Source organism: Heloderma suspectum, chromosome 2, assembly GCF_057233095.1.
Source record: "Heloderma suspectum isolate Gila_16-S chromosome 2, 16-S_ref, whole genome shotgun sequence".
Taxonomy (NCBI): Eukaryota; Metazoa; Chordata; class Lepidosauria; order Squamata; family Helodermatidae; genus Heloderma; species Heloderma suspectum.
This window is the reverse complement of record NC_139459.1, coordinates 216,423,551-216,449,292: the sequence shown is the minus strand read 5'-3', so window position 1 is coordinate 216,449,292 and position 25,742 is coordinate 216,423,551. Positions and strand designations below refer to the sequence as shown.

Here is a 25,742-nt window from a genome sequence, read left to right as displayed (position 1 = left end):
TGTTTGAAGAAAAAGCTTTATTTATTACGTATTAAATAAATTAATATTGATTAAATATTAAATTCATCATTCCAATTAGAAAAGGTCATGGGGTGAAGGATATGAAAGAGCACATTTTTTTGCTCCTGTTCCGCAGTTTTCAAGTGCACATGCTTAGACTGATTAACCTAAATTGATTGTACTCAGTGGAGTCAACCCAGTATTTTATGTTAAGCTTGTTCCTGTGTGTTTAAAAGATGAGAAGCTAGTACTGTATGCAAACCATTCTCTTGGCTACAGAATGTGTTATACACATGATCTGGCATAAAGAATATACTCGCTAAAATGGATCAGTGGAGCAGTTATTCTGTTTCACCTTGAAATGCCAAGTCACAGGTGGTGCAGTGTAAACCACTGCACTACAAAGTAATTTAGGGAGCAATCTTATGGCCGCTAGACAGTGGTTAGACGGCCATAGAATATATTGTTTTCTGGGAACTGACCTCAGAGCCCGCGCTCCAAGGTCAGTTCCCAGAAAACCGATCTCCCCCCACGTCCGCGCTGCCTCGGAGGCAGCGTGGAGAAGCCCCATCCTCTGCGCTTGGAACAGGAGCGCGGAATGGCTAAAAAGGGGCGGGGCTGGGGCATTCTGGGGCGGGGAGAGCGGAGCTGCCTGTACGACACATCCTATGCATCATAGAGCAGCCTCCTCTCCCGCTTGGCCCCCCCACAGCTAGACAGCCGAAAACAGTTGTGTAGCAGAAAAAGCAGGGCAGGAGAAGCGCGGAGGGAACAATCCCCCCATGCTTCTCCTGCTTTGCTTTGGATAGGCGGTCACCTCCATGTTCGAAGGCGGCCGCCTGTCTAGATAGGATTGTGCCCTTAAATGCAGAGTAAATCACTGCATATTGAAGAATGATAGAATATAAGATTGAACTGTAGCAAATGTTGGCAAAGTTCAACTTTGTTTTTACTTCAAATGGATATGCTCGGGTTACAATATCACAATGAAAATACAGCTTTGTACAGATGGTTATTAAACTCTTTTATTCTGCCCTCTCTCACCCTAGCACTGCTCACTTGTGTCATTTTAAGGCTAGATTAGTATAGCTGCTTATGAAATGTACTTTTATGAGAAAAGAAGATTAATGTGAGAGCCATTCAGTAAGCTCTGCCTTCTGTGCCTCATTTCTATCATTTTGTTTGATGCTGGCAATGAGGGCATTATAGAATTGCGTCTTCATTTCAGCTGAATGAAAGCATTTTCTTTGCTACATCTACATGCATGTTTTCTTCTCTTGATTACCTGAACTATCAAACAAAACAGAGAGGCGGGCTCAATTTAGACATCGTGCCATACTATAGTTAAGCAAGCTGAACTATGGTTTGATATGATGTCTGAAGCGACAAATTGGTTTGCTGGTACATTGCTGGTTTGCAGTGTACCAGCAAAACAAAATCGGAAATGATGGTGTGAAATGGATTTGCAAATCATGGCTTAGATCCAAGCTAAGTTAGTTCCCATTGAAATCAATGGCACAAACTAGTTACAGATTAAATTCTATTGATTTCAGTAGGAACCAAGTTCAACTAAGGATGCAATCCTCTGTATGTTTAGATAGAAAAAAGTCCTACAACTCCCAACATTCGCTAGCCAGTCATGGACTTTTTGTAGGACTCTTCTCTGTCTAAACATGCATAGGATTGCGTACCAACTTGTCTAGATCCAACTTTATGGTTTGCTCTAAATAGGGTTTAATACGATGTATGAATTAACAAACCTTAGCTGTTGCTTTGCCTCCAGAAGCCACTGCATCTGGAGTGCTAAGTTGATAGAAAATGAAAGCAGACATGCTGCTCTAAACCATGATTTGTCTGTACATTCTCAACTATGAATGGTCTTGTACCAGGCCAGGCCAGTGGAAGCGGCTCTTCAAGGTCTCTGCAGAGGTCTTTCCTATCATCTGCTACCTGATCCTTCTAACTAGAGATGTAGAGATTGAACCTGGGACCTTCTGCACATAAAGCACGTACTCTAGTCTTCCCCTGAACTATAGTCCCTCCCCTGCTACAAGCCATGGTTTAGCACAATGTCTGAGGACCAAACTACATGTTATGATGGAATCTTGATTCTCCCTTGCCCCCAAGTCTTAAAAGCAGAGGCATGTCCAGGCTGCGACACTGCGGGGGGGGGGGGATTTAACACTTTCCCCTGCATAGTTTCCCTACTAGAAATTGCCCCCTTGAAGCTCCCGTTATTCATGGGACACACACACACACACACACACACACACCTGTATTATGCCTGTCCCAACTGTGTTAGACAGGTGCTAACTGTCTCTACTTTCAGTTTCCAGCCACACAGGCAAGGCTCAGGACCTTGTCCTGAGGACCTGAGGACCTTGTCTTCTGGACCTAAAACAGTTGGTGTTTTAAGGAAATGCAGATGGGACTGTGAAATTGATTGTAGCAGCAGTGCAATTCATTAAAGTTTAGAACAGGTTGTTGCTGTTGTGTGTAGGTGTGTGTGTGAGAGACAGAGAGGTAGACAGACAGACATAGCTTTATGGGTTTTAGCTCTCACAGGAGGCCCAAGTGGAACCTCTTCCCATCTCTCTCTTAGTGTTGGCCTTGGAGATGAGACAGTGTGTCATGCAGCTCCACAGACATTATTGTTTTCTCATATATTGTAGAAATAAAGAAACCTCTTGTGAAGGTACCTAAATCTATTGTGCATGTCTTGTAGAGCAGAAGGGATATTACAGGGGTGAAGGGAGTCATGAAAAGAACTGAGGGTTTCAGCTGTGGGTGGAAAGACATTGTCTGGTCACCTACCAAATGAGAAACAACAGAGGGGTAGACCTCTCAGAGTGTCGATCTACCTATCTTGGTAGACCTGGTGCCCAGGCCTTATTGCTGCTCAGTTACCAGATCTACCAGAAATGGTAGACCTGTTCTCTGATGCTATTAGGGCTTTTTAAAAATGTGGAACTAGATACAAAATGTACAGTTCAGGGAAACGTATGCCATTCCAAAAGAACTTTGCTGTAGTTAAAGATTAAAGCCATGCAAAAGTTTTTTTTGTTAGCTGATGTAAAAAGTGACTGATAACAATGTGAATAAAGTGAGAAGCCCAGGGTCCTCTAGAATCCTAAAACCTGATCAAGCATAGTCATTCTCCTCCCACTGCTAAAGACACTCCCCACAGACTCCACTGCTGCTCTCTAGAGGTGCCTTCCCCAGCCTGGCGCCCTTCAGATGTTTTAGATTTCAATCTGCCCCAGCCAGCCTGGCCAATGGCCAGAAGGCAGGGATTGTAGTCCAAAACATCTGGAGGGCACCAGGATGGGGAAGACTGGTCTAGAGAGTGTTCACCAATGTTTCCAAGATGCTGGGAATCATTCCAGGATGAATCATATTAAGTTGTCACTGTTACGATAAAGCCAGTGATGCCATAAAATATATGTTTTATTCTTAAGACAGCTGTACTGTGTTTGTGCATCTGGGAAGTTTTTCTTCTTGTTCTGTTGTGTGTGCGTGGGGGGTTAATCTCTCACTCCAAATAAAGTTTTGCTGGAGCTCATGATGCTTCTTGAATATAACGCTCTTCTACATTAGTGCTGTTCAATTCCTAGGATCTTCTACTACTCTGTGTAGGCTTCTAAATGTCGTGGAATGTGACGCTAAACAACAAAGAGTACGCACAAGGAAAGTGCACAGGTATGTTGTAGCAGTGCATGCTATGCGCGTGAATTACAACCAAAAACTACTGTGTACTTTGCCCTCCCTCCCCCCTGGAAAATTCCAGAGGACACCTATGGTTAACCTTTTGCAATAAGGACTTGATCCACTAGTGGCGCAGCATGGGACACATGGCTACTTTTAAGTACTAGAAAAATGTCAGGAGATTCTATCATGGAGTAATGTGTAGTTTGGTACTGGATTGGGTCACTAACTCATTCACATGGGAGGCAACACTTGAATTGTGCTATTTAGTTCTGAGCTGAGAATGTTAAGAATTCAGCACTATAAACTATTATACCATATACTTCACTTGGTTGGCCATCTTACTCTAGTATCTATAGCAAGGCTGTCAACACATTTAGGGTGCAATCCTATGCATGTTTAGATAGAAAAAAAAGTCCTACAACTCTCATGCTAGCTGGGGAATGCTGGGAGTTGTAGGCCTTTTCTCTGTCTAAATATGCATAGGATTGTGCCCTAAAGGAATTTATCTGATTAAAAGCTGGATTATTAATTGAATAATTACTCTAAAATTGCATACTGCCAAAACCAGGTGCACATTTTGAGGAAATTAAAGTACATAGTCTCTGTTAGTTTGAGATAAGATTTTGGTAAGATTGAATGGGATAAAGATTGCAACATATTGTCAGACTAGGACCTGGGAAGATCTGGGTTCAAATCCTTGCAGGGTGAGCTTGGACCAGTCACTTCCTCTCAGCCCAACCTGTCTCACAGGCTTGTTGTGAAGGCAAAATGAAAGAGGGAAGAATAATGTATGCTGCCGAGTTCCTTGGAGAAAGGTGAGATGAACATACAGTAAGTAAATAAATAAATAGACAAGCCCATGATATTGTGAAAAGCAGAGTGGTTACTTTCCTCAATGGAGGAATGGGTGGGGGCTTGACCACAAAAGTATCTTGTTACTCTTCAGACTATCAGGGGGAATCCTGCAATTTTCTAAACTTTGGCTCAGTCTTCTCCCAAAAGAGGGTCTATGACCCCCCTGGCAAAGGTGAAGTACAGGCTGAAGGGGCAGGATTGCAGCTTGAGATCGATAGGCATATGGTCAAGGAACACCTAATTACTTTGAATGAGTTCAAATCTCCAGGGCCAGATGAACTGCACCCTAGAGTAGTAAAGGAACTGGCAGAAGAACTCTCAGAGCCGCTGTCTATTATCTTTGAGAAATCATGGAGGATGGGTGAAGTGCCAGATGACTGGAGGAGGGCTAATGTCCCTGTCTTCAAAAAGGGTAAAAAGGAGGATCCTGGGAACTACAGACCAGTGTAGTGTAGTGGTGAGAGTGACGGACTGGGAGCCGGGAGATCCGGGTTCTAGTCCCCACTTGGCCATGGAAGCTCACTGGGTGACTTTGGGCCAGTCACAGACTCTCAGCCCAACCTACCTCACAGGGTTGTTGTTGTGAGGATACAACGGTGAGGAGGAGGATAATGTAAGCCACCTTGAGTTCCTTGCGAGAGGGAGAAAGGCGGGGTATAAATGCAATAAATAAATAAATAAATAAAATCCCTGGGAAAATTCTAGAGCAGATGATAAAGCAATCCATCTGTAAGCACCTTGACAACAATGCAGTGATTACTTGAAGCCAACATGGATTTGTCAAGAACAAATCCTGCCAGAACAATCTGATCTAATTTTTTGATCAAGTCACCTCCTTTGTGGACTGTGGGAATGCTGTGGACATAATATACCTCACCTTCAGCAAAGCTTTCAACAAAGTGCCCCATGATATCCTGATGAGCAAACTAGCTCAAAGTGGGCTAGATGAAACAACGATCCGGTGGATCCACAGTTGGCTACAGAACCAGACTCAAAGAGTGCTTATCAATTTTGAATTCTGAACAAAATTCAAAGTGATCTGGATGGACTGGAGCGCTGGGCAGAAAACAACAGAATGACATTTAATAGGGATAAATGCCAAGTTCTGCACCTAGGAAAAAGAAACCAAATGCACAGTTACAAGATGGGGGACACGTGGCTCAACAACACTACAAGCGAGAAGGATCTTGGAATTGTTGTAGATCACAAGCTGAATATGAGCCAACAAGGTGATGTGGCTGCAAAAAAGGCAAATGCTATTTTGGGCTGCATTAATAGAAGCATAGCTTCCAAATCCCGGGAAGTACTAGTTCCCCTCTACTCAGCACTAGTTAGGCCTCATCTGGAGTACTGTGTCCAGTTCTGGGCACCACACTTTAAGAAGGATGCAGACAAACTGGAAAGAGTTCAGAGGAGGGCAACAAAGATGATCAGAGGACTGGAAACAAAGCCCTATGAAGAGAGACTGAAAGAATTTGGCATGTTTAGCCTTGAGAAGAGAAGACTGAGGGGAGATAGGATAGCGCTCTTCAAGTACTTGAAAGGTTGTCACAGAGAAGAAGGTCAGGATCTCTTCTCGATCATCCCAGAGTGCAGGACACGGAATAATGGGCTCAAGTTACAGGAAGCCAGATTCCATCTGAACATCAGGAAAAACTTCCTGACTGTTAGAGCAATACGACAATGGAACCAATTACCTAGGGAGGTGGTGGGCTCTCCCACACTGGAGGCATTCAAGACGAGGCTGGACAGCCATCTGTCAGGGATGCTCCGACTTGGATTCCTGCACGGAGCAGGGGGTTGGACTCGATGGCCTTGTAGGCCCCTTCCAACCCTACTATTCTATGATTCTATAATGGGATCTTCTCAAACTGGGGAGAGGTAACGAGTGGGGTACCGCAGGGCTCAATCCTGGGCCACGTGCTCTTCAACATTTTTATTAATGACTTGGAGGAGGAGGTGCAGGGAATGCTGATCAGATTTGCAGATGACACAAAATTGGGCGGGATAGCTAATACTTTGGAAGACAGAAGCAAAATTCAAAGTGATCTTGATAGGCTGGAGCGCTGGGCAGAAAACAACAGAATGAAATTTAATAGGGATAAATGCCAAGTTCTGCACCTAGGAAAAAGAAACCAAATGCACAGTTACAAGATGGGGGATACGTGGCTCAACAACACTACAAGTGAGAAGGATCTTGGAATTGTTGTAGATCACAAGCTGAATATGAGCCAACAATGTGATGTGGCTGCAAAAAAGGCAAATGCTATTTTGGGCTGCATAGCTTCCAAATCCCGGTAAGTACTAGTTCCCCTCTACTCAGCACTGGTTAGGCCTCATCTGGAGTACTGTGTCCAGTTCTGGGCACCACATTTTAAGAAGGATGCAGACAAGCTGGAGAGGGTTCAGAAGAGGGCAACAAAGATGATCAGGGGACTGGAAACAAAGCCCTATAAAGAGAGTGAAAGAACTGGGCATGTTTAGCCTTGAGAAGAAAAGACGGAGGGGAGATATGATAGCGCTCTTCAAGTACTTGAAAGGTTGTCACAGACAGGAAGGCCAGGATCTCTTCTCGATCATCGCAGAATGCAGGACATGGAATAATGGGCTCAAGTGACAGGAAGCCAGATTCCGGCTGAACATCAGGAGAAACTTCCTGACTGTTAGAGCAATATGACAATGGAACCAATTACCTAGGGAGGTAGAGGGCTCTCCCACACTGGAGGCATTCAAGACGAGGCTGGACAGCCATCTGTCGGGGATGCTCTGACTTGGATTTCTGCATTGAGCAGGGGGTTGGACGTGATGGTCTTGTAGACACCTTCCAACCCTACTAGTCTATGATTCTATGATTCTCTTTTGTTTTTTACATTTATATCCAAACTTTATTTGAAGGCACTCAAGGTACACGGTTCCCCCCCCGCCCCATACACACACATCTACCCATGTTGATAGCCAGTGTGGTATAGCAGTTAACACTGAACTAGGAATGGGAGGGGCAGGGGAAGACCTGGGTTCAAATCCCCACATAGTTATGAAGCTCATTCACTGTATCAGCCTAACCTACTTCACAGGGTTGTGATGATAATGGTGGTGGGGTCCTTGTACCTTGAGCTCCTTCAAAGAAAGTCTGGATATAAATCTAACAAACAAAGAAAAAGAAATACATGTATGACCATTCAGGATAAAGCAGTTATATAGCCATGTCATAGGGCAAGTTAGGAGTAAGGCCATTTATAATCGGATCCTGTTTGCTCAAACATAGGTCCAGAGAGTTAAATGGAACTCCCTAGTAAGTGTGCGTACAATTGTGACCCTAAAACAGGGAAAAATATCCCTCCAGATACCGTTGGACTGCAGCTCCTATCCTCTCTCACCATTGGTTATGCTAGCTAGGGCTGGTGGGAGTTGCAGTCCAACAATATCTGGAAAGCCACACATTTATCACGCCTGCCCTAGGGACACTTTCTAAGTACCACAGTAGATGCAACAAAACATTAAGTTCATGCGGCCACTGGGGTGGACAATGCATTGTTGAAATATTTGAAAAGTATTGATATAAAGCTGCAGATTCTGCATCAGTACTAACCCTGCAGCACTGATTATCAGGGTGGGTCACTTTCAATGTATGTGTATCGATCGTTTATAAGGCTTTCAATGGCTACTAGTCATGATGGCTAGATAGTACTTCCAGCATCTGAACACCAGTTCTTAGGGAACAAGAGCATGAAGGTGCTATTACACTCATGTCCTGTTTGTGGACTTCCCACAGACAGCTGGCCGGCCGTGGGAACAGAATGCTGGACCAAATAGGCTTTTGGTCTGATCCAGCACGGCTCTTATGTTCTTTAGACCCTCCTTTATGTGGGACGCTGGTCAACGCTTCCTTAAACGATGGTGATTTGTGAACATGCCCTAAGATCACACGGTGACCAGTGGCCAAGTCCTTATTCTATGGGTTGTGTTCGTGGGCCACATAGCACGCGCGTGGCTGGCGGGGAACTTCCACGCCACGCGCGCGACTGTGAGCGCGGAATCCACGGATGCGCTAGATACGCACAGCGAGTAAATGGGCACAGCTGATGTTTAGAAAGGAAGTTTCCTGTGGCCTCTGTTAAAAGGCCCGCAGCCAGCCAGCCGCGTCCCCGTATGACGCGCCTAGCGCCTTTGCACGGCTCCACTCCTGGAGGAGAAAACAGATCTGGGAAGAATCCTCTCGCTCCCCCCCTTCCACCTCGGCGTCGCCGGGGGAAGAGAGAGCCCGCCTCCCCGACCGCGAAGGCGGAGAGAAGGGGGGGCTTTCCGCGGAGACCGCCCGCTTGGCTTCCGTGCGGGGCTAGGTTCCGGCTCCGGCGTCTGCCGGCCTTGCTCCGCCTCTTCCCAGGAGGATTTCGGCGAGACGGCCGCTGAAGCCACGTTATTTACCCAGGCTGGGCGAGGCTCGCTGCACTTGAGGTAAGCGGCTTGCTCCCGCTCCGCTCCGCCCCCGCTTCCCCGGGGAGTGAAGAAATCCTGTGGGCAAGGCAGTCTTGGGGCAAAGAAGAGGGAAGGAAGAGAGGACTCGAAGCGACGGCCGGAGCAGGGCGTTTGGCGAAGGGGTGGGGCGGCCGCGTCCCTTTGGAAGCATCCGCAGCCGTCTGGAAGGCAGCGCAGTACCCCCCCCTTAGGCCCCTGCGCCGTGAAGCGACTGGAGTGAGGCGCTCAGCCTGCGACAGAGGCGGCGCCGGCAAGCGCTAGCCCACCTGTGCCTACTCGGGAGCAGAGCCCCATCGAATTCAGTGGCGCTTGCTGCCAAGTAAGCGGATACAACGTTACGGCCGAAGGGCCTCCCGCGACCCAGCCGGGCGAGCGCGAGCCCCGAACTCATGCCGCCTGAGCGTGGGGCGGGAACGAAGGGCTCCTGGGTGACACGTGGGTGGGACCTGGTGGAAGCGGAGCAGCCTTCCCAATCTGGGGCCCTCCAGTGGCCTACAACTCCCAGCATCCCCCAGCCAGCGTGGCCTTGCCGGCTGGAGCGGAAGTTCTAGGCGTTGCAGCCCCAAGGCACCTGGAGGGTGCAGTAGAGGAAGGGAGCTCTTTCCGGCATGAAGCCGAGGGGTGCTGCTCCCGTGTTGCCACCTCTAGAGGTAAAAGTCCCACCTGAAGGAGGGGTGGGGAACTTTTTCCTGTGAAGGGTCACGGAAGTATCACAGAATTATTCTAAGAGGTACATTCAGTTCCAGGAAGCTTCATAGATCCATATACATCTGGTAGCAGTGCGCATAAGAAAGAACTTTTAAAATATAAACAACAACCACAAGCTGATTCCATAATTTCTTTGTTTCTTCACTGTTTTAATACATTGGGTTTAATTCTTGATATATTTTTCAAAAGGAATCTGTTAAAGCAGAGATGGACAGGGTGGATTGATTTACATCAAAGCAATTTACATCATGATTTCCTTTGAAACTTTTTCATATGTTTCCTGAACAGTGGTGCAAATCCTACCACAAACTCAAGTTAATTTACAACTAAACTGAATATTATTTACACAGCTTCATTCTTAAAAGCAGGCTTTGCATCTCCTTGTCTCACTGTATATTTTGCATGCTCTCATTTTTTACCTATAGAGAGAATGTCTTTAAAATATTTCCGTATAGGGTCTTTTTAATGACCAGCACCCATAACAGTATGAGGTTAACAGTGCAATCCTATACATGTCTACTCAGAAATAAGTTTCATTGACTTCGGTGGGGCTTACTCCCAGCTTGGGACTCCCAGGCAAGTGGTCAGGATTGCAGCCTAAGTATGGGAATATAAGATGCATGCTGAATAATTTTGTCATCTTTTTCTTTCTAGTGTTGCTCTGTTTTTCTTAACTCTGTCTTGGCCTAGTCTTGCCCTCCCAAAAACTAAGTAGGAAACAAATTGAAATGCCCATGATTAGATAGGTTGAAGCAAGCTTTGATAGTTACTGGGCAGACTAGTACAGTTTATTTTCATCAGGTGAAAATGAAATTATGTTTGGGTAGAGTGAAACGATTTGAGAAATTATCAGATTGGCTCTTCATTTGGAGAGAACAGCCTCCTTTAATTCAATATATCTGGTAGAGGCATTGATTCAGTTCAGAGATCAACTCTGTGGCTAACATTCTTCTGTTCAGATTATGTAATGTTACCCTAGTTATTTAAGAATTAAATAACCAACAGTTAGTTCTTAGGTTAACTGTGGTTGTTTAATCTGCAATTAACCCATAGTGTTTGGGTTTGCATGTCACAAAATAACCTCAAGTCAGAAATTACATATTCAGAATGGTGGTGGCATGTGCTGGGCATACGACCCAGCAATCACACATAATGGGGGCAAATCATGAGTTAATTAATCCATGGTTTGCTGCCATTATGTGCGAACGGGCCCTTTGTCCTCTTCTGTAATACAGCCCTTCAGGTATTTGAAGAGTGCTATCATGTCCCCACTCGGTCTTCTGTTCTTCAGGTTAAATGTACCCAGCTCATTCAACCTTTCCTCATAGTACCTAGTGCCTGTTGTGTATGTTCTGGCCTGCTTTAAAATCTTGCTGATTTGAATTGCTGTCCTTGGCCTCTCAGTCCATCTTCTATTTTTAGTTTTCTTTAATGTTGGGAGAATGACAGTGTTGTCCTGTCTGGCTGTTGGTCTTCACTGGTTTCTCTTTGTGTTTCTCTTGCAGTAGAATAATGGCTTCCATCACAGAACGCACATTCATTGCCATCAAACCTGATGGAGTCCAAAGGGGATTAATAGGTGAAATTATCAAGCGATTTGAACAGAAGGGTTTTCGTATAGTGGCTATGAAATTTTTGCAAGTAAGTTTCATCTTTACTTCAATGTAACAATGCAGGAAAGGCTAACTGTTATACACAGGTACTCTTTGCCATAATTTAAAACAGGGCTGGGTGTGCAACATTTGGAAAGCAATCATGTATCAATATGGGGTACCTATCAGTGGGGACATGCTACAATTTATATCAGAAAAATTTCATTCTTTTTCATATATAAAGAGGTAAGAGTGGAACTAGCAGAGAGCGCCCAAAACAAATATGGAGGAGACCGAAGTGTGGGCCAGTGTTCATTTGAATTGCTTATTTCTGACATAGCTTGAAATATTTCAACACACAAGAGATCTTATTCAGACCGTTCACGTATCAGCTGATTCATATTGCATGTTCTCTTAGTTTCGGAGGGGGTGTCCCCTCAAGCAAATACTGTGTGTCAAGAGTTATGTATATCATCTCTGTATTTCAGCTTATATAACCATTGTAAAGCTAAATGCACCATTGGCATCTGTGTGCACTTCATGCTGCTCCCACAAGGCTGAGGCAGAGCAAAAGCTACTTTAGAAAACAAAACAAAAAAAGCATCCCAATTATTTTTTATTTGTTGCTGAAATAATGACCTTTCAGTTACATATTCACAAGTTTTGTCTTCAGACTGATCAGTCTGGCAATCTTCCATCTCTTGAAGTACAGATGGTTCTAGTAAAACTACCTGTGTAACCCAGTACACACAAGTTCATATGACTTTTACTAGAAGGTTATACTGGATAAGACAATATGCAACCTGTACAGCAGCCGCATAGCTAGATCTGTTGAAATTGTCTGCCCAAATGTAAACTGCCATTAGTTTCTCACAGTCTAACTCTGAATTTAGTTATATGTGCTTTGCTACTTGCTGTTTGACACTGCATTATTTCAATTGTAGTGGAAGGGCTTAAAGTAGGAGGTTAATCATTGCTGTATTACTTCTCTCTGAAGGCATCTGAAGAACTTCTCAAGGAACACTATATTGACCTGAAAGACAGGCCATTTTACCCTGGTTTGGTTAAATATATGAATTCTGGGCCTGTAGTAGCCATGGTAAGTATCCATACGTAAACTTGTAGCCACATGAGGAATAAATATTACTTAAGCTAGTCTCTTTAGATTGTTGTGGGATGATAGGGAAAGATGAAGCAGATCAGGCTTGTAGTAATTTAGCAACATGAATACATGTATCCCCTTCACTCTCTTTCCCCTAACAACCCTTCTCTTGTATTAGGGCAGAGTGAATAAGTGTTACAGATAAAATGTAAGGAAAGCTCTCCCTCTTCTTCAGTGAGCAAGGCGTGGGATGGCCACTGTACTGCCTTTTTTAGTTTTACTTTCAACCTTCTATGTATGACAATCAGTTAGGATCCAAAGATAATCAGGATTAGAAATACTCAAATTTTAAAGCAATATATGGCGCCTTAAATGATAAGAAAACGTATGACCAAGATGTGCTTTAGATGCTGCTAACATTGTTGGAACAGGTCTAAAACTAGCTTTAGTGCATTGGTGGGAGAAGTGAACATTCCTTATGTACACATTGCAACATTGCTGTCATCCGAGCATATTTCATGACCTGTCCATTTATTTATGGCAGACCTTGATTGTTTCTACAAAGCTCTTCAGCTCCATGTCATGGTAGAAATAGGTCCTTACTACTGGTTTGATACAGTAACATTTGAATTAGATTTGAACTATTTTCCTAACGGTGTTAGAATGCTTAGAGCGCAAACCTATGGCCGCTAGTCCCTGAGAACCAACCTTCACTCCCTCCTGTGCTGCCTCATAGGCAGCGCAGAACAGCTCCACGCTCAGAAGAGGAGTGCAGAGTGGTGAAAACGGGCTGTTCTTGGGGGCAGGGAAGTCAGAAATCTCGTACGACACATCCAGTGTGTCATCCGGACATTGCTTCCCCAGCTCCGATTTCCCGCTCCTAGACAGCCATAATCAGCTGTCTAGCCGCAAATGCAGGGCAGTTGAAGTGCGGAGGGGACAATCCCCTCCGCATTTCTCCTGTCCTGCATTGGATAGGCGGTCACCTTTGAGTTCAGAGGCGGCCGCCTATCCCGGTAGGATTGCTCCCTCCACCACTTCATATTTTCTTTTCGTGCTAATCAGCTACACTTTCTCCACTGTGGTGGTGCAATTCAGCTTAGATAATCTAAGAACTCTACAAACACCTACTTCCTGTTATTGGGGTGAGACAACTAAACGATAGGCTGCTTCCAAAAATAATACCTTGTAGTCTGTTCAGGTTGTGCTATGAATGCGATGCAGCCTGATCCTAACCATGTCTCCTGGGAAGTAAATCCCCTTGAATTGTGGGGCTTTCCAAGTAAGCATGCTTAAGACTGATCTTTCCCATTTCAAACTGAAAGTCTAATGGAAAGGATGACCGTTGGTATCCATAAGGATGAAGAATACCCTAAAATGTTTATAAATAAGAAAAAGCCCAGAGAATTTCCCACTTCCTTTATAGAGAAACTTCTTGGACTTAACTGCACAACTAAACAGTAAGTATGTTTTGGAAAACTGGAGCCAAAGATAAATTGTTTTAGAAACCTTGAACTTTAAATGACTCGGTAGAAAACAATTATCTAACTAGTGTCTCCATTATTCCTAATTAGTTCCAGATTGTTAATTTTTAAAACTGTTAAGCCAAGTCATTACTGTCTAGTGGTTTTAAACCCATACCTGAGCTCTTGCGGGTTCTTCAGGTGTTCAGCACCCATGAGTACCAAACGCATGAATGGGCTAATGACAGCGCACACGATACACCCACCAATAGGTGCTGCTGTGTTCACCACATCACTCTGAAGGGAGCTGCATGTAAATGCATAGGGCTCCCTCCACAGGGATGGGAACCCTGTTCAATCAGGGTTCCCCTCCCCATGAAGAGAGCCCTATGAATGTACTTACAGCCCTCTTCAAGACTGCTTCCAAACGTGTGGTGGCTGGCACTCTTGGTGGTGTCTAGGCGACAGGGCTAGCGCACGGATCCAGGACCAATAGGGTTGTGTCTTGGATTGACCTTCATGGGATACTTGTGGTGTGTGGTTTTGGTATAGAAATAATAGCCATCTTCAAATTATTGCAAAGTTCTAACTACTAGTAGTTTGTGTCTAGGGGTTTTGTCTAAGTAGGGCTTAGGCATCGATAGCATTACGAACACTTAAGTCCCATTCATTTCAGCAGATCTACTCTAAGTAGGATTAACATTGGATACTACCATACGACTGGGAAGGAGTCTTTTCATGTATTCATGTTCCCCTCAGGTTGTTTTGTTCTACAGCTTAGTTCTCTATGGAGGGACCTACATAGCACAGATTTGTATGTGTATATGTGGTCAGGGAGGAGGTAAGAATGTGTTTCGTTCTGGTCACCGCACCTCAACAAGGATATTATAGAACTGGAAAAGGTGCAAAAAAGGGCAACCAAATGATCAAGGGACTGAAGCAACTCTCCTATGCGGAAAGATTACGTTTGGGGCTTTTTAGCTTACGAAAAAGGATGAGTAAGGGAGGACCTGCTAGAGGTGTATAAAATTATGCATGGTGTGGAGAAAGTGGATTGGGAGATTTTTTTGTCCCCACCCCCTCATAATACTAGAACCCACAGTCATCCTATGAAGCTGTAAGTGGGGTTGGGGGGAATTCAGGACATATAGAAGGAAGTGCAGAGTTAAAGTGGAATTCGCTACCACAAGACGGGACTGTCACCAACTTGGACCTCTTTAAAAGGGGATTAGTGTCGTCTTCACTCAGTAAGGAATGAGGCTGGAGGTCAAGGCTGAGTTAAGCACCCTTTCTTTCATGCATGTGTTTGTTCTGCATCAGGATGAACAACAATTGCTTAGCAACAAAGAAGAATTCTTGTACTTTCCTTACTCAATCAGGACAGCCAATCAAATCTTGGTTCATATTTCAACATGTTTGTCATTTGTCACAAGCAGAAAATGGTTAATTAGCCTTACAGAATCGGCAGTTTAGGAAGTTTCTGTAGCTCAATGTAAAACAGGAAACATCTGGAACTTTCTCCCAGACTTACTCAAACCAGCTCAGCAGCTTAACAACATTCCTTCAACTGAAACATCACATGACCTATTACATATGACCCCCTCCTGCCTCAGACTTACGGGGTGTCTATGTAAAGGTCACTAGGGATTTGGCTTAAACTCTTCATTAGGTAGCCTTGTCTTATGGAGGACAAAGCTCTCAATGGCTAATACCGTGATGCCAGTATGTTACCTCCAGTATCAAAGGCAGTGAGCCTCTGAATAGCAGCTGCTGGGGAATATGAGTGGGAGGGTGCAGTTCTATTCTTGTTTGTGGGGTTCCTGTTGGAACATCTGGTTGGGCACTGTAGGAACAGAATGCTGGACAAGATAGGCCTTTGGTTGTATCCAGCAAGGCTCTTAATCCTAGCAACTTGAGTTGAAATCTAAACACTTGAAGCTCTTACTAAATTTATGGGCTTAATTTCTTCAAGGACATATTCTATAGTACAGCCCTCACCACTTCTCTTTGATGAAGTACTGTAATTAGACATAGGTGTTAAGCCAGTTTATTGTTACAGGTTTGGGAAGGACTCAATGTTGTGAAGACAGGCAGAGTAATGTTGGGAGAAACTAATCCAGCCGATTCCAAGCCTGGAACTATCCGTGGTGATTTCTGCATTCAAGTGGGCAGGTAGGTGCTGAAATTTACTTCTTTGTGTCAGAAGGTTTGCAAGCTACTGCTAAAACAGTACGGTCTTTTAAACCCTCTAAAAGAAAATGTGCGCAATAGAACTGCCTTGCTACTTCAAAGAAGAGGTCAGCATAGGCTGTAAACATACCTCAAGCATAATACAATGCTTTTGTGTTACAGCATAGGCGAAATTGCTCGTTCAGGGCTACTTTAGTGAAATTGTTCACAACTGTTAGTTGTCTTTCAGGTCTTGATGACAGCTATTCTATATGAATGATAGTCTAAACAAGCTATGCTACCATTACAAGTTGAACAGTCACAATTAATTAAAGGTGATATGTCCATTGTGTGTGTACATGTGATTGAGAAATTATTAGGTGGTGATTGAATCTTATGGAATAGTTAGTTATAAAAACCTGTACCCAAGTTCCAATTCTTAGCTGCGAATAGACCATTGCAGACTTTTGCCTCAGAAAAAGTAACCAATTCTATACAAGTCTTGTAACTGAATTCCTTGTCTTCTCTGAAGGAACATCATTCATGGCAGTGACTCTGTGGAGAGTGCTCAAAAAGAGATCAACTTGTGGTTCAAGCCTTCAGAACTTGTGGACTTCAAAACTTGTGCTCATGACTGGATTTATGAATAAAATAAACCTTACTATGAGTTGTGCCTTTTTCCAACAAAGCATCTTATTCCAGCTACATACCAATATGGAAGCAAATGTTTGCCTTTGTGATTAGTGGCACTAGCAAATAAAACCCCATGAACTAATTTCCTTTCTCTTTATTTTAAAGAAACAAAAGCTGTATGTAAATAGTTCTTCTACTGTACAGTAATTACTAGGAGTGTCAACAAATTAAAAATTGGACAAAATAAAACTCAACTTTCCTAGCCCCCAATTTAGCTTGTCTGTGTTATCCAGCCAAGTAGTTAGGAGGATTTTACACACATGGATGCGGAAGTTTAAGTGGGCATCTATGTGAGCTATTTGAGCAGGGGTGGGCAACTTGTAGGCCTGAACACCTGGAGAGCCACAACTCCCATCCTGCCTCACCATTGACTGCAGGCTAAGACTGATCGCAAGCTGCCAAAGTTTGAGGTTCCTGGAGGAAGGGGATATCCTCAAGTGCAAAAATTCATTTATCAAAAAAGCTGTGTTCTTTCAACAAAAGAGAATATTCATTATATAGTAATGCACAAGAGTCAGAATAGCTTCCACATTCCAAGCTCAAGCCAGCGGTACTATAAAAGAGCCAGTTTTTAAAAAATGGAGCCACATTGACAGCACTATTGAGCAAATTTGAGGGGAAGGGGAGAGGGAGCATGTGCAACTTCAGAATTGGCTTGCCTAGTTAGATTGCTGAAGCTGAAGAGTGAGATTTTTAAAAAATCGTGATTAACACTTAAATTGCAGCCTTAATATTTATGTTGCATAAACTGTATTAGAGGGTCTCATGTGCCTTGTTTGAGAATAGGTGTTTTTCATGCCCTTTTATTGGGGGGAGGTTGCCTTCTAACCAGGCTCCTGAACAGGATTGGGGGGTCCCTTTTGGAAAGGGAGGAATCCTCAGGGGAGCCAACATGTCTGACTACTCCAGGGCTAGGCAACCAGGTGCCCTCCAGATGTTTTGGACTCCCCATCAGCCCCAGCCAGCATGGTCAATGGTCAGATGATAGGAGCTGTAGTCTTAGCATCTGGAGGGCATCCAACACATAGAAACTCTACTAGAGCAGTTTTTAATGGACTTCCCATTCACTATCGGATAACGGAGTCATGTTTGTTTTCCCACCATCTTTAAATGCAATGAGGATCCTTTGGAAAGGGTGATCCATTGTTTTCCAAACAGACAGGCTTTGTATCTGCATCTCCTCTTGCTACAGGACAAGTGAAGGTAGGTATACAGAATAGCAATTGTGGTTTGCTTTAAGGCTTCATAATGCCACATTTCTTGCTAACTGCTTTTACTTTACTTTCCTCTGTGTTAGGTGCTTAAGGCTGCAAATCCTAAGCGGACTTACTGAGATGTCCCACTGAGTGAGCAGGCAGCCAGTCCTCAAAAGAAGTGACTCTACTAGTGCAAATCAAGGAAATTAAACTTCCAATGATTTGGAGGCTAAGCTTATGTAGAGAGCTTTTCGTATCTCTCAACAGTTTGATTCAGTAGAATTAAAATGGATGAGCATGAATTTGTATGCTTTTTGCACAGAATCTCACAAATCATCAAATTAAAGCTTACATTAGGGCCTGCAGACTTCGCAATCCAATTTTTGATTTACTAGATCCAACTTTAATCTTATTCCCGTTGTGTAACTGGCCACACCCCACACAGCAGCTATTTTGTGGTTGCTCCCAAAACTCAATTCCGGATGTGCCTACAGGCCCCAAAAGCTTAGACCTCTGCTATTGCAAATTAAAAGTTTATAGCTGAGACCACACAAATGTGTATTAAACATTCAGTATGATGCAATTCAGGGGTCTGCAATGTTATATTCAGATGTTTCCTCCAAGGAGTGCAAGATGGCATATATGATCCTCTCCATTTTATCCTCACAACCACCCTGTGAGGTAGGTTAGGCTGAGTCAGGGGCTGGGCTGAAGTCACCCCATGACCTTCACGGCAGAGTGGAGACTAGAACCCAGGTCTCGTTAGTCCTAGTTCAGCACTAACCACCACACTGGTTCCCATACTACTATGAAGCTACTAGGCTTCTGTTCTTCCCATATGTCTTTCGAACAACTCACCTTCGCTATCAGCTATGGGGCAAAATGAGACCAGCAGGTGCTGAAGGAAAATGGGTGAGAGACAAGTGGGCCAGTAGCCTGAAGGTGATCAAGACAAGATAGTTTATGCTTGTGGTATCTGTTAACTGGGGTGAGAGGAAGATGTGCCTGTGATTGGTGAGGTTACCATTTCTCAGAACAGAAATGGTATCTTTCCAGTGCTTTTTGTTGAGCAAACTGCAGCAGTAATTTGAAGCAGTTCTTACAAGCTTGGCTTGTTAATGCAGGCCCGTCTCTGCTTGGCTAGATGAGATCTAGCAGCACTGACGGATGCTGGCATAACCTCCAGACCCAGCTACTGTAATACATGTAACGGAGCATTGGAAGCTTCTGATAATTCAAAACACTGCTGCATGGTTTGCAACAGATTTGGACAGGGCAGACACCCTCTAAAGTGGGAGAGAAATGACTCTAATCACACCTGGTATTTTTTGAAGGATATTCCTGACAATAAGAGGGCAAAGAAGTCCATCCACCTGGTTTTACTTTAACATTTTTATTTTGTGTAAAAAAAGGCAAATTTAGTGAATTATTTTCATCTTGTACACAAAGTTATAATTTTAATGCTTTTTCACATCCATGCTTGAAAATCTGCAGTCTGGTAAAAATGAAATTAACATTAATTTCTTCAAAAGCATTTGTCACTGAGTTATTTACACTTCATTAGAGGTTTTAAAATGCTCCCATTAGACCACACAAGTTACCAAGAAAATAAAAGATTGAATTTATACAGATATTGATCTATATATCAAATACATACAGAAATGATGTAAAAACCCTATTCAGTTTTTTAAAACTTCTGTCCCGATAGTTTTCCCAGGGGCAGAAGTTGATGCTTTTTTTTCTTCTTTTTTTATAAATGGCTGAGACTTAAATATGAAAATTAAAAAGAAAAAAATCAATTGAATCACAGTTTTAATCCCTTTCCAATAAAGGATTGTTACCAAATATATTAGCACCATAATACAAATATTGATGGGAGAAGGTGTTCACATCACATAAAAATGACAATAAAAACAAACAAACAAACACTGAAACCCGTGTTAGTATCAATAGAATAAGAAGTTGATAACTGCTTTTGCTTTTCTCAGATTCAGCAAGGAAATTTAAAACATGAAAAAGGTCAGCTGTAAAATTCCGAGCTGCAGAAAGAAGGAACACTTACAACGTAACTTACCTTGTCTGTGGTACCTTCTTGTTTAAAAAATCCCGCCTTGTGCCAAATACTGACATTATTAGCTGACCCTTAGCATCAGCACAGGCCTCAAACCCCTGACCGACTTCCCACCCCCATCCCAACACAATCCCAAGTTGTTTGCATTTAGTTCACAGTAACATAAAAAGAGTGCTCTTAGAGCTAAATTATACCAGAATGCATGCATACCAAAGCAATTAAACCAGTACTAAGAAAACTCACTGCCACTCAGTCTGCTGTGTTAAGAGGCCACAAATAGATGTTGCTCAGAATCAAGACTGAAGAAATAAACTCCTAGGCAACTAATCTGCAGCAAGGGCTCATTCAAGAAAGTTTCATGGCATTTAAATTAGAAGCAATTTTAATAGTCAGTTTTTCATATTTAAAATTTCTATCATGTGCACATATGTACCAGGATCTAGAATCCTACCCACAGGGAGAAATGGGAAAATCAAGAAAGTTTGGCAATGCCACGAACTTGATATAAATCTGCACATCTACCTCCCAAAACCTGAGGACTAATAACATAGCACTAATGAAATTTATCACCCTGCAACATGATAACAGGTCTGAAATGGTCCAGCAGGATGTTCTGAGGCTGGTTTGGGTTCACTTTCTGGGCTGGTGTGGTAGGAATTATGTTTAGCTATGGATTTTCCAGGAGCTGCCATATTCAACAGAGGTAGAAGTAGGGGTGCCACCTTTGATCCTGACAAAGGCTCTGTACCTTTATAGCTACATGACTGGCAGAAATTTAACACACGAAGTTTTCCAAGTATAAAATGTGCAGTGATGAGGAAAGTTGCACATTCTAAATTTCTGCACGTCATATAGGTATAAAGATATAAAGTTTACGTCAAGAAAAAAGAGAGCAACTCCACCTAGAGGGTGTGTTGTGTTGGGTCAAACTCAAGTTTGGATTTTATGACTATACAAGAATCAATTATACACACATCCAAGCTCTCACTCTGGCCTTCTCTTTGTGACACTCGTATGGGCCTTGTTCTTTTTCACATTGAGCAGTATTACATATGCAAGTGGAATACTTCTGCAAGTTCTAATATTAAGTCTTTCAAAGTTAGCCTCTAGCACAATACTAGTACCACACTGCTGGCCTTCGAGCACTTCAGCCTTGATCCTGCCAGTCCTGCATAGAATTGATCATGTCTATTATGTGTGGACAAGGTTGATAGGATTACACTTTCAGACGGGAAGAAGATGGGATCAGTGCCATGTCTTGGTTACTCTGCAGTCTTCCCTGTTTGCCTTTTAGGTCATCCAGATGAGTGGATGACATGGAGCCATCCTCGTTTTGGGAGGCATTGACTTAAAAGAAATGTTGTTCTAAAGTAAAACTTTCATAAGGAAGGAAGGAAGGAAGGAAGGAAGGAAGGAAGGAAGGAAGGAAGGAAAAGGAAGAGACTGCAGGACAGTCTTAACTATGACTTGAAAATATTGGTTGTGATTCAGTGAACTCCTGCACGTGTGTGTGTGCGCATGCGCGCGCGCGCGCACACACACACACACACACAAAATACAGCTTTTTGCTCCCCTCCCCCAAGAGCAGCCCTCTTTTGTGGCATTAGGAGCTGCTTTCTAAACTGGATAAGTTTAAAAAACAGTTGTAATGCAGCACTTGTGGAAGGGGGAGGGCATTCTACCTAGGGGGTAGGGGAGAAATGGCAGATTAGTTAAGCCAGGATCTACCCTCACACTTCGCTGGATCATTAACATATTTTTAGAGACATAAAGTATGTAATTGCCACCTAAATTCGCAAGTATTTGACACCTGATACTCAGTTTTTAAAATATGTATACACAAAGCAGTTGTCAAAAATGGCCCAGCTATATGAAGAAAAAAATGACAAGAAACGGTTCTCATACATTCCTATACTATACAGAAAAAAATGTACTTCCAGTAGTTACTACAACATTTTAAACCATTATCCCCTCTTGCATAGAATGTGGTAAACCTTTGCATATCACCAATGGTATGTACCCAACAATAGAGCAAGTTAATTAAGAAAAGAATCAAAATTGCTGGTTTTCAACTTTCTATGCAGTTTTAAAAATTCAAAACATTTATATGCCAAAAAATTGTCTCTGGGGCTTTGTGAGTTGCTAGTCGTACAGCATTAGGCTTAAAGGGTGTAGAGGTTAATCTACAGGATTAATTTCTTCTAAATTCTACCCTAGAGTCCAGAATTTGACAGTTATACTGCTCTAAAGAGGATTTGCTATGACCCAGAAGCAGTTACAGAACATAAGCAGTTAATTCCTGAGAGTTTAGTTAATGAACCTTACTGGTAAAAGCAAAACTCTTGACACACATCATCCTGTCACAACACCGCAGAGTGGAAATGTCAGCATGTTAAATTATGTGAATGAAGACATCTGCTAATATCCACACAGATTTAACTCTCTGGGAAAAGATTCCAGGTAATTCAGTATCCTTGTCACACTGGTCAGTACAAACTCCTGAAAACATTTTGCTTGAAAATCATATCAGCAGCCAAGTCAAGAAAAATATAATGCCTAAAGCAGGGCCAAAGCCATCTTTAAGCAAGCCAGCTCAATTCTTAACAAGGTAAAAGGTCTTCCCAATGGGTGGGGAAGCAAAATGCTGTGTTCAGAAGCAGAATTCTGTCCTCCTTAGCCTTTACCTCTTCAGTGGCTGTGACCTCCGCTAGGATGAAAAGAAAGCCTGTCAATGTTTTGGCAAAAAAGGGCCTTTTGAGTCTGTTTCCTTTTTCTTGCACAAGAACAAAGGTCCTCATCTGATATCCTCCGCTGAAACCTGCTGAAGCTTTGCTGATCATTTCTGTGAATATCCCAAGACTTCAAAATATGAACAGGAAACCACAATGCAGCAGTATCCAGTGCAACACCCAGTAACCTCAACAAAGATTGGGCCAGGACTTGATTCTCCAGAATCTTAAGCAGATGCTTGTCAATTACGTTGCCATCTCCAGGAGAAATTCTTTTCAGACTCCATTCTTTCAACCTATTTGGGTATATTTTCACCACCCTAAAACTCAAGTCTCATGATTTCACTGTGGAAAAGACAGGATATGACTAGTGTAGCTTTAAAATTCAGAAACTCCCAGCTTGTACCAGAAGGTTCACTTGTTACAAACAGTTCACTTGCATTTGACTATACTACCACCTCATCTTCCTCAAAGGGTTTCCTGCAATCCTGCTATAGTTAAGCTTTTAATTTTTACCAAAAAATTAGAATCTTTTTTTTAACAATGCACAATAAATCTGAACTCGAAAATATTACAAAAATTCTTTTAAAAGCTTCAAATACAACACAAAAGTGTCAACTTTTTTTAATAAATTGAAAAATCTTTTTTCACTAAAATAGTTTCCTTGTCCTCCAAAAAATCTGAATTGAAATCTTATCCGCAGTTAGCAAAGTGCCCTTAGTAGAAGCCATCAGACTGTATCATCAGAATGGGAAGGTCAGTCTTGAAGAAAGGCTCTTTTTGTACCATCCTGCCCTGATTTGCCCTTAGGGTTCTTGTTTGATGTAGTGGCTGGCTGACCCATTGCTTTCCTGATCAGATGCGCCTTGAAGAAAGTTGTATTCCTCTCCATCTAGCAACTCCTCCTTCAGCTGCAGTGAAGACACTAAACATGAAAAAGTTTAAAAAGCATAAAAAATAGGTGAACGTTTGAAGAAATGTGGAGCAACACATTTCCTTTCAATTCAGGGACTAAAATTTTCAGCTGTGCTTCAGTTTTTCTTGTTACTTTTGTGAACAACAGAATGTAAAAGCCCCAAATTTAACACTGCAAAGCTAACACTGAACTCATGGGCTGAAATTGAAAATGTGACCAAGAAAAGAAAGGGGAAAAGTGGAGGGGGGGGGGAAGAGAATAAAAATAAAAGTAGACACAGAAATACTGTACAAATTTCTATAGTGATTACCGTTTCATCACTTTTTAAAAAGATTTTAATCTATCAAACCTGCATAGATTTGCATACTAGAAAGACAGTTCTAAAGGGGAAAAAAATCTATTTTCATGGTACAGGCGCTGTCTTAGAAAAGGCATTCCCTTTTGTCTCACACACCAGCTTCTGAAAACCTACCACCTACTTTGAAACCATATAATACCTTTCTCCGGACTACATAAAATCATGATTTTTACAAATGACTGAGGGAGGAAATTCCCTTCAGCTAGGCAGGAATTAGTAGAATTTTGAGGATAGGGCAAATCAAGTCCTGGGATGTTAGGATGGCTTGATCAAGGTTATGCTGGGAATGTTGCAAAAATACACATGCAACCCAAATTAGCAATACCATGACCATGTGTTTTCACCCGAGTAACAGTTTAAAATTCAATGTGGCACACAGTTACAGTTGCACACAGAAGGTTTCTGAAGGCTGGAATACTGTATAAGCTAAGCAAATATGTGGATTGACAGAATGAGAAACATATACATCATTTATGTTTACTTGACAGCAAAAGCCTCCCTAGCTTTAAGGAATGATTCTCTGCACAGGGCTTAGCATGTTAGGGAGAAGCTAAACTGGAACCTTTCTCTCTGACTTCTAGTTTTCTATGTAAAGGGTGTTTTCTTGGTATGATGCATTCCAAAAATGCATGCCACCACATGCAGTCTGAAGAGTCCAGATACAGGTTTACACCCTCAGTGAGAATTAGGCCTAAAATTGGATACTGAGATTGGTGGACTATTGCTCAGGATCAAAAGGGCTAATTACATGTTTCCATGACTTCAGCTGATCAAGTACAATCCATTAATCTGGAAGCAACCACTTTGGTCATCTAGTCCAGAGGTGGGAAGGTGGTAGATCTGGAGCCACTGGTACTGTGTATCTCTAGATGACTTCCAGAAAATTGGCAAGGGTTTCTGAATCCCAATAGCAGCAACCACATGACTCCCACTCCCCACCCTACCCTCCAGCCATAAATTAAGTTGCTGACGTTAAAAAAGCTTGGAGTGCCAAAGAGTGAATTTCTGTGTGGAATGGCTGTGAGCTCTGCTCAGTTCTGGTACTCAACAAATTATTGGGCACGGAATTCTTTAATTCTAAGTGTAGGTTTTTTACACCAGGCTGTGGCTGGTGAATTTCAGGCTTCTAGTAAGCCCACCCCTCATCTAGCATCTAACTCCCTGTCACAATTCTCTTATTTACAGGCAGCCTTTGATGGATCTGAAGACTACCATAATGTCTCTCATTAGTTTTTCGTCAAGCTAAGCAATCCCACTTTCTTCAGCCTTCCCTCCTCTTTTGCCATGATTGCCTTATGAATTGTTTGTTCCTTTCTTAAAAGGAACTAGAAGGCTATGCTAAACTAGAGTATAGCCTTCTAGGTGGTGCCTTACTGCCTGAATAAAACAGCAGCATTGCTTCCTGTATCATGCACACAATGAGCCAGACCCACAAGCTTGTGTATGGAATACACGTGCATCTCACCAAAGAGATGGGTGCTAGGCAGCATTCTCTGCAGTAATCACTTGTTTGGCAGATGCATGCACAGACCAAGTCAAACATGGATCACCATAGGTGTAGCTCAAGTGATGCACAAGAATCTTTGCTTTTTACCCTGCACAGCTCCCATTTGCACTCAGAGGATTCTATGCAGCAAGGAGATGGGTAAGGAGAGCCTCACTTCCACCCAGGATCACACTTGCTAGCGTAGGTGCGTGTTTTTGAT

The 25,742-nt window shown here is 42.8% G+C and overlaps 2 protein-coding genes across 13 annotated transcripts in view; one reads left to right on the top strand and one right to left on the bottom strand.

The window, feature by feature from the left end:
• Positions 1-8,937: 8,937 nt before the first annotated feature.
• On the top strand, positions 8,938-16,740 carry LOC146353998 (nucleoside diphosphate kinase). Of its 4 annotated transcripts, none has more exons than XM_084837916.1 (5): positions 8,938-9,018; positions 11,253-11,388; positions 12,337-12,438; positions 15,964-16,076; positions 16,606-16,740. In XM_084837916.1, exons 2-5 carry the CDS (start codon positions 11,260-11,262, stop codon positions 16,721-16,723), a joined length of 462 nt encoding a protein of 153 aa, XP_084694042.1. In that variant the 5' UTR covers positions 8,938-9,018; positions 11,253-11,259; the 3' UTR covers positions 16,724-16,740. The 4 variants fall into 4 exon arrangements, with proteins under 4 accessions (XP_084694042.1, XP_084694043.1, XP_084694044.1 ...); XM_084837917.1 differs by having other exon boundaries at positions 8,938-9,358; XM_084837918.1 differs by having other exon boundaries at positions 8,938-9,689.
• A 2,608-nt stretch (positions 16,741-19,348) lies between these two features.
• MBTD1 (mbt domain containing 1) overlaps positions 19,349-25,742 on the bottom strand; it is a 66,955-nt gene continuing 60,561 nt past the window's right edge. For 7 of the 9 annotated variants that reach the window (XM_084837887.1, XM_084837886.1, XM_084837883.1 and 4 more), the window contains one exon: positions 19,349-23,687. In XM_084837887.1, the coding sequence (XP_084694013.1) occupies positions 23,569-23,687 (119 nt within the window). In that variant the 3' untranslated portion in view covers positions 19,349-23,568. The remainder of the gene's footprint in view (positions 23,688-25,742) is intronic. The other 2 variants (XM_084837892.1, XM_084837888.1) reach the window with 1 other exon arrangement.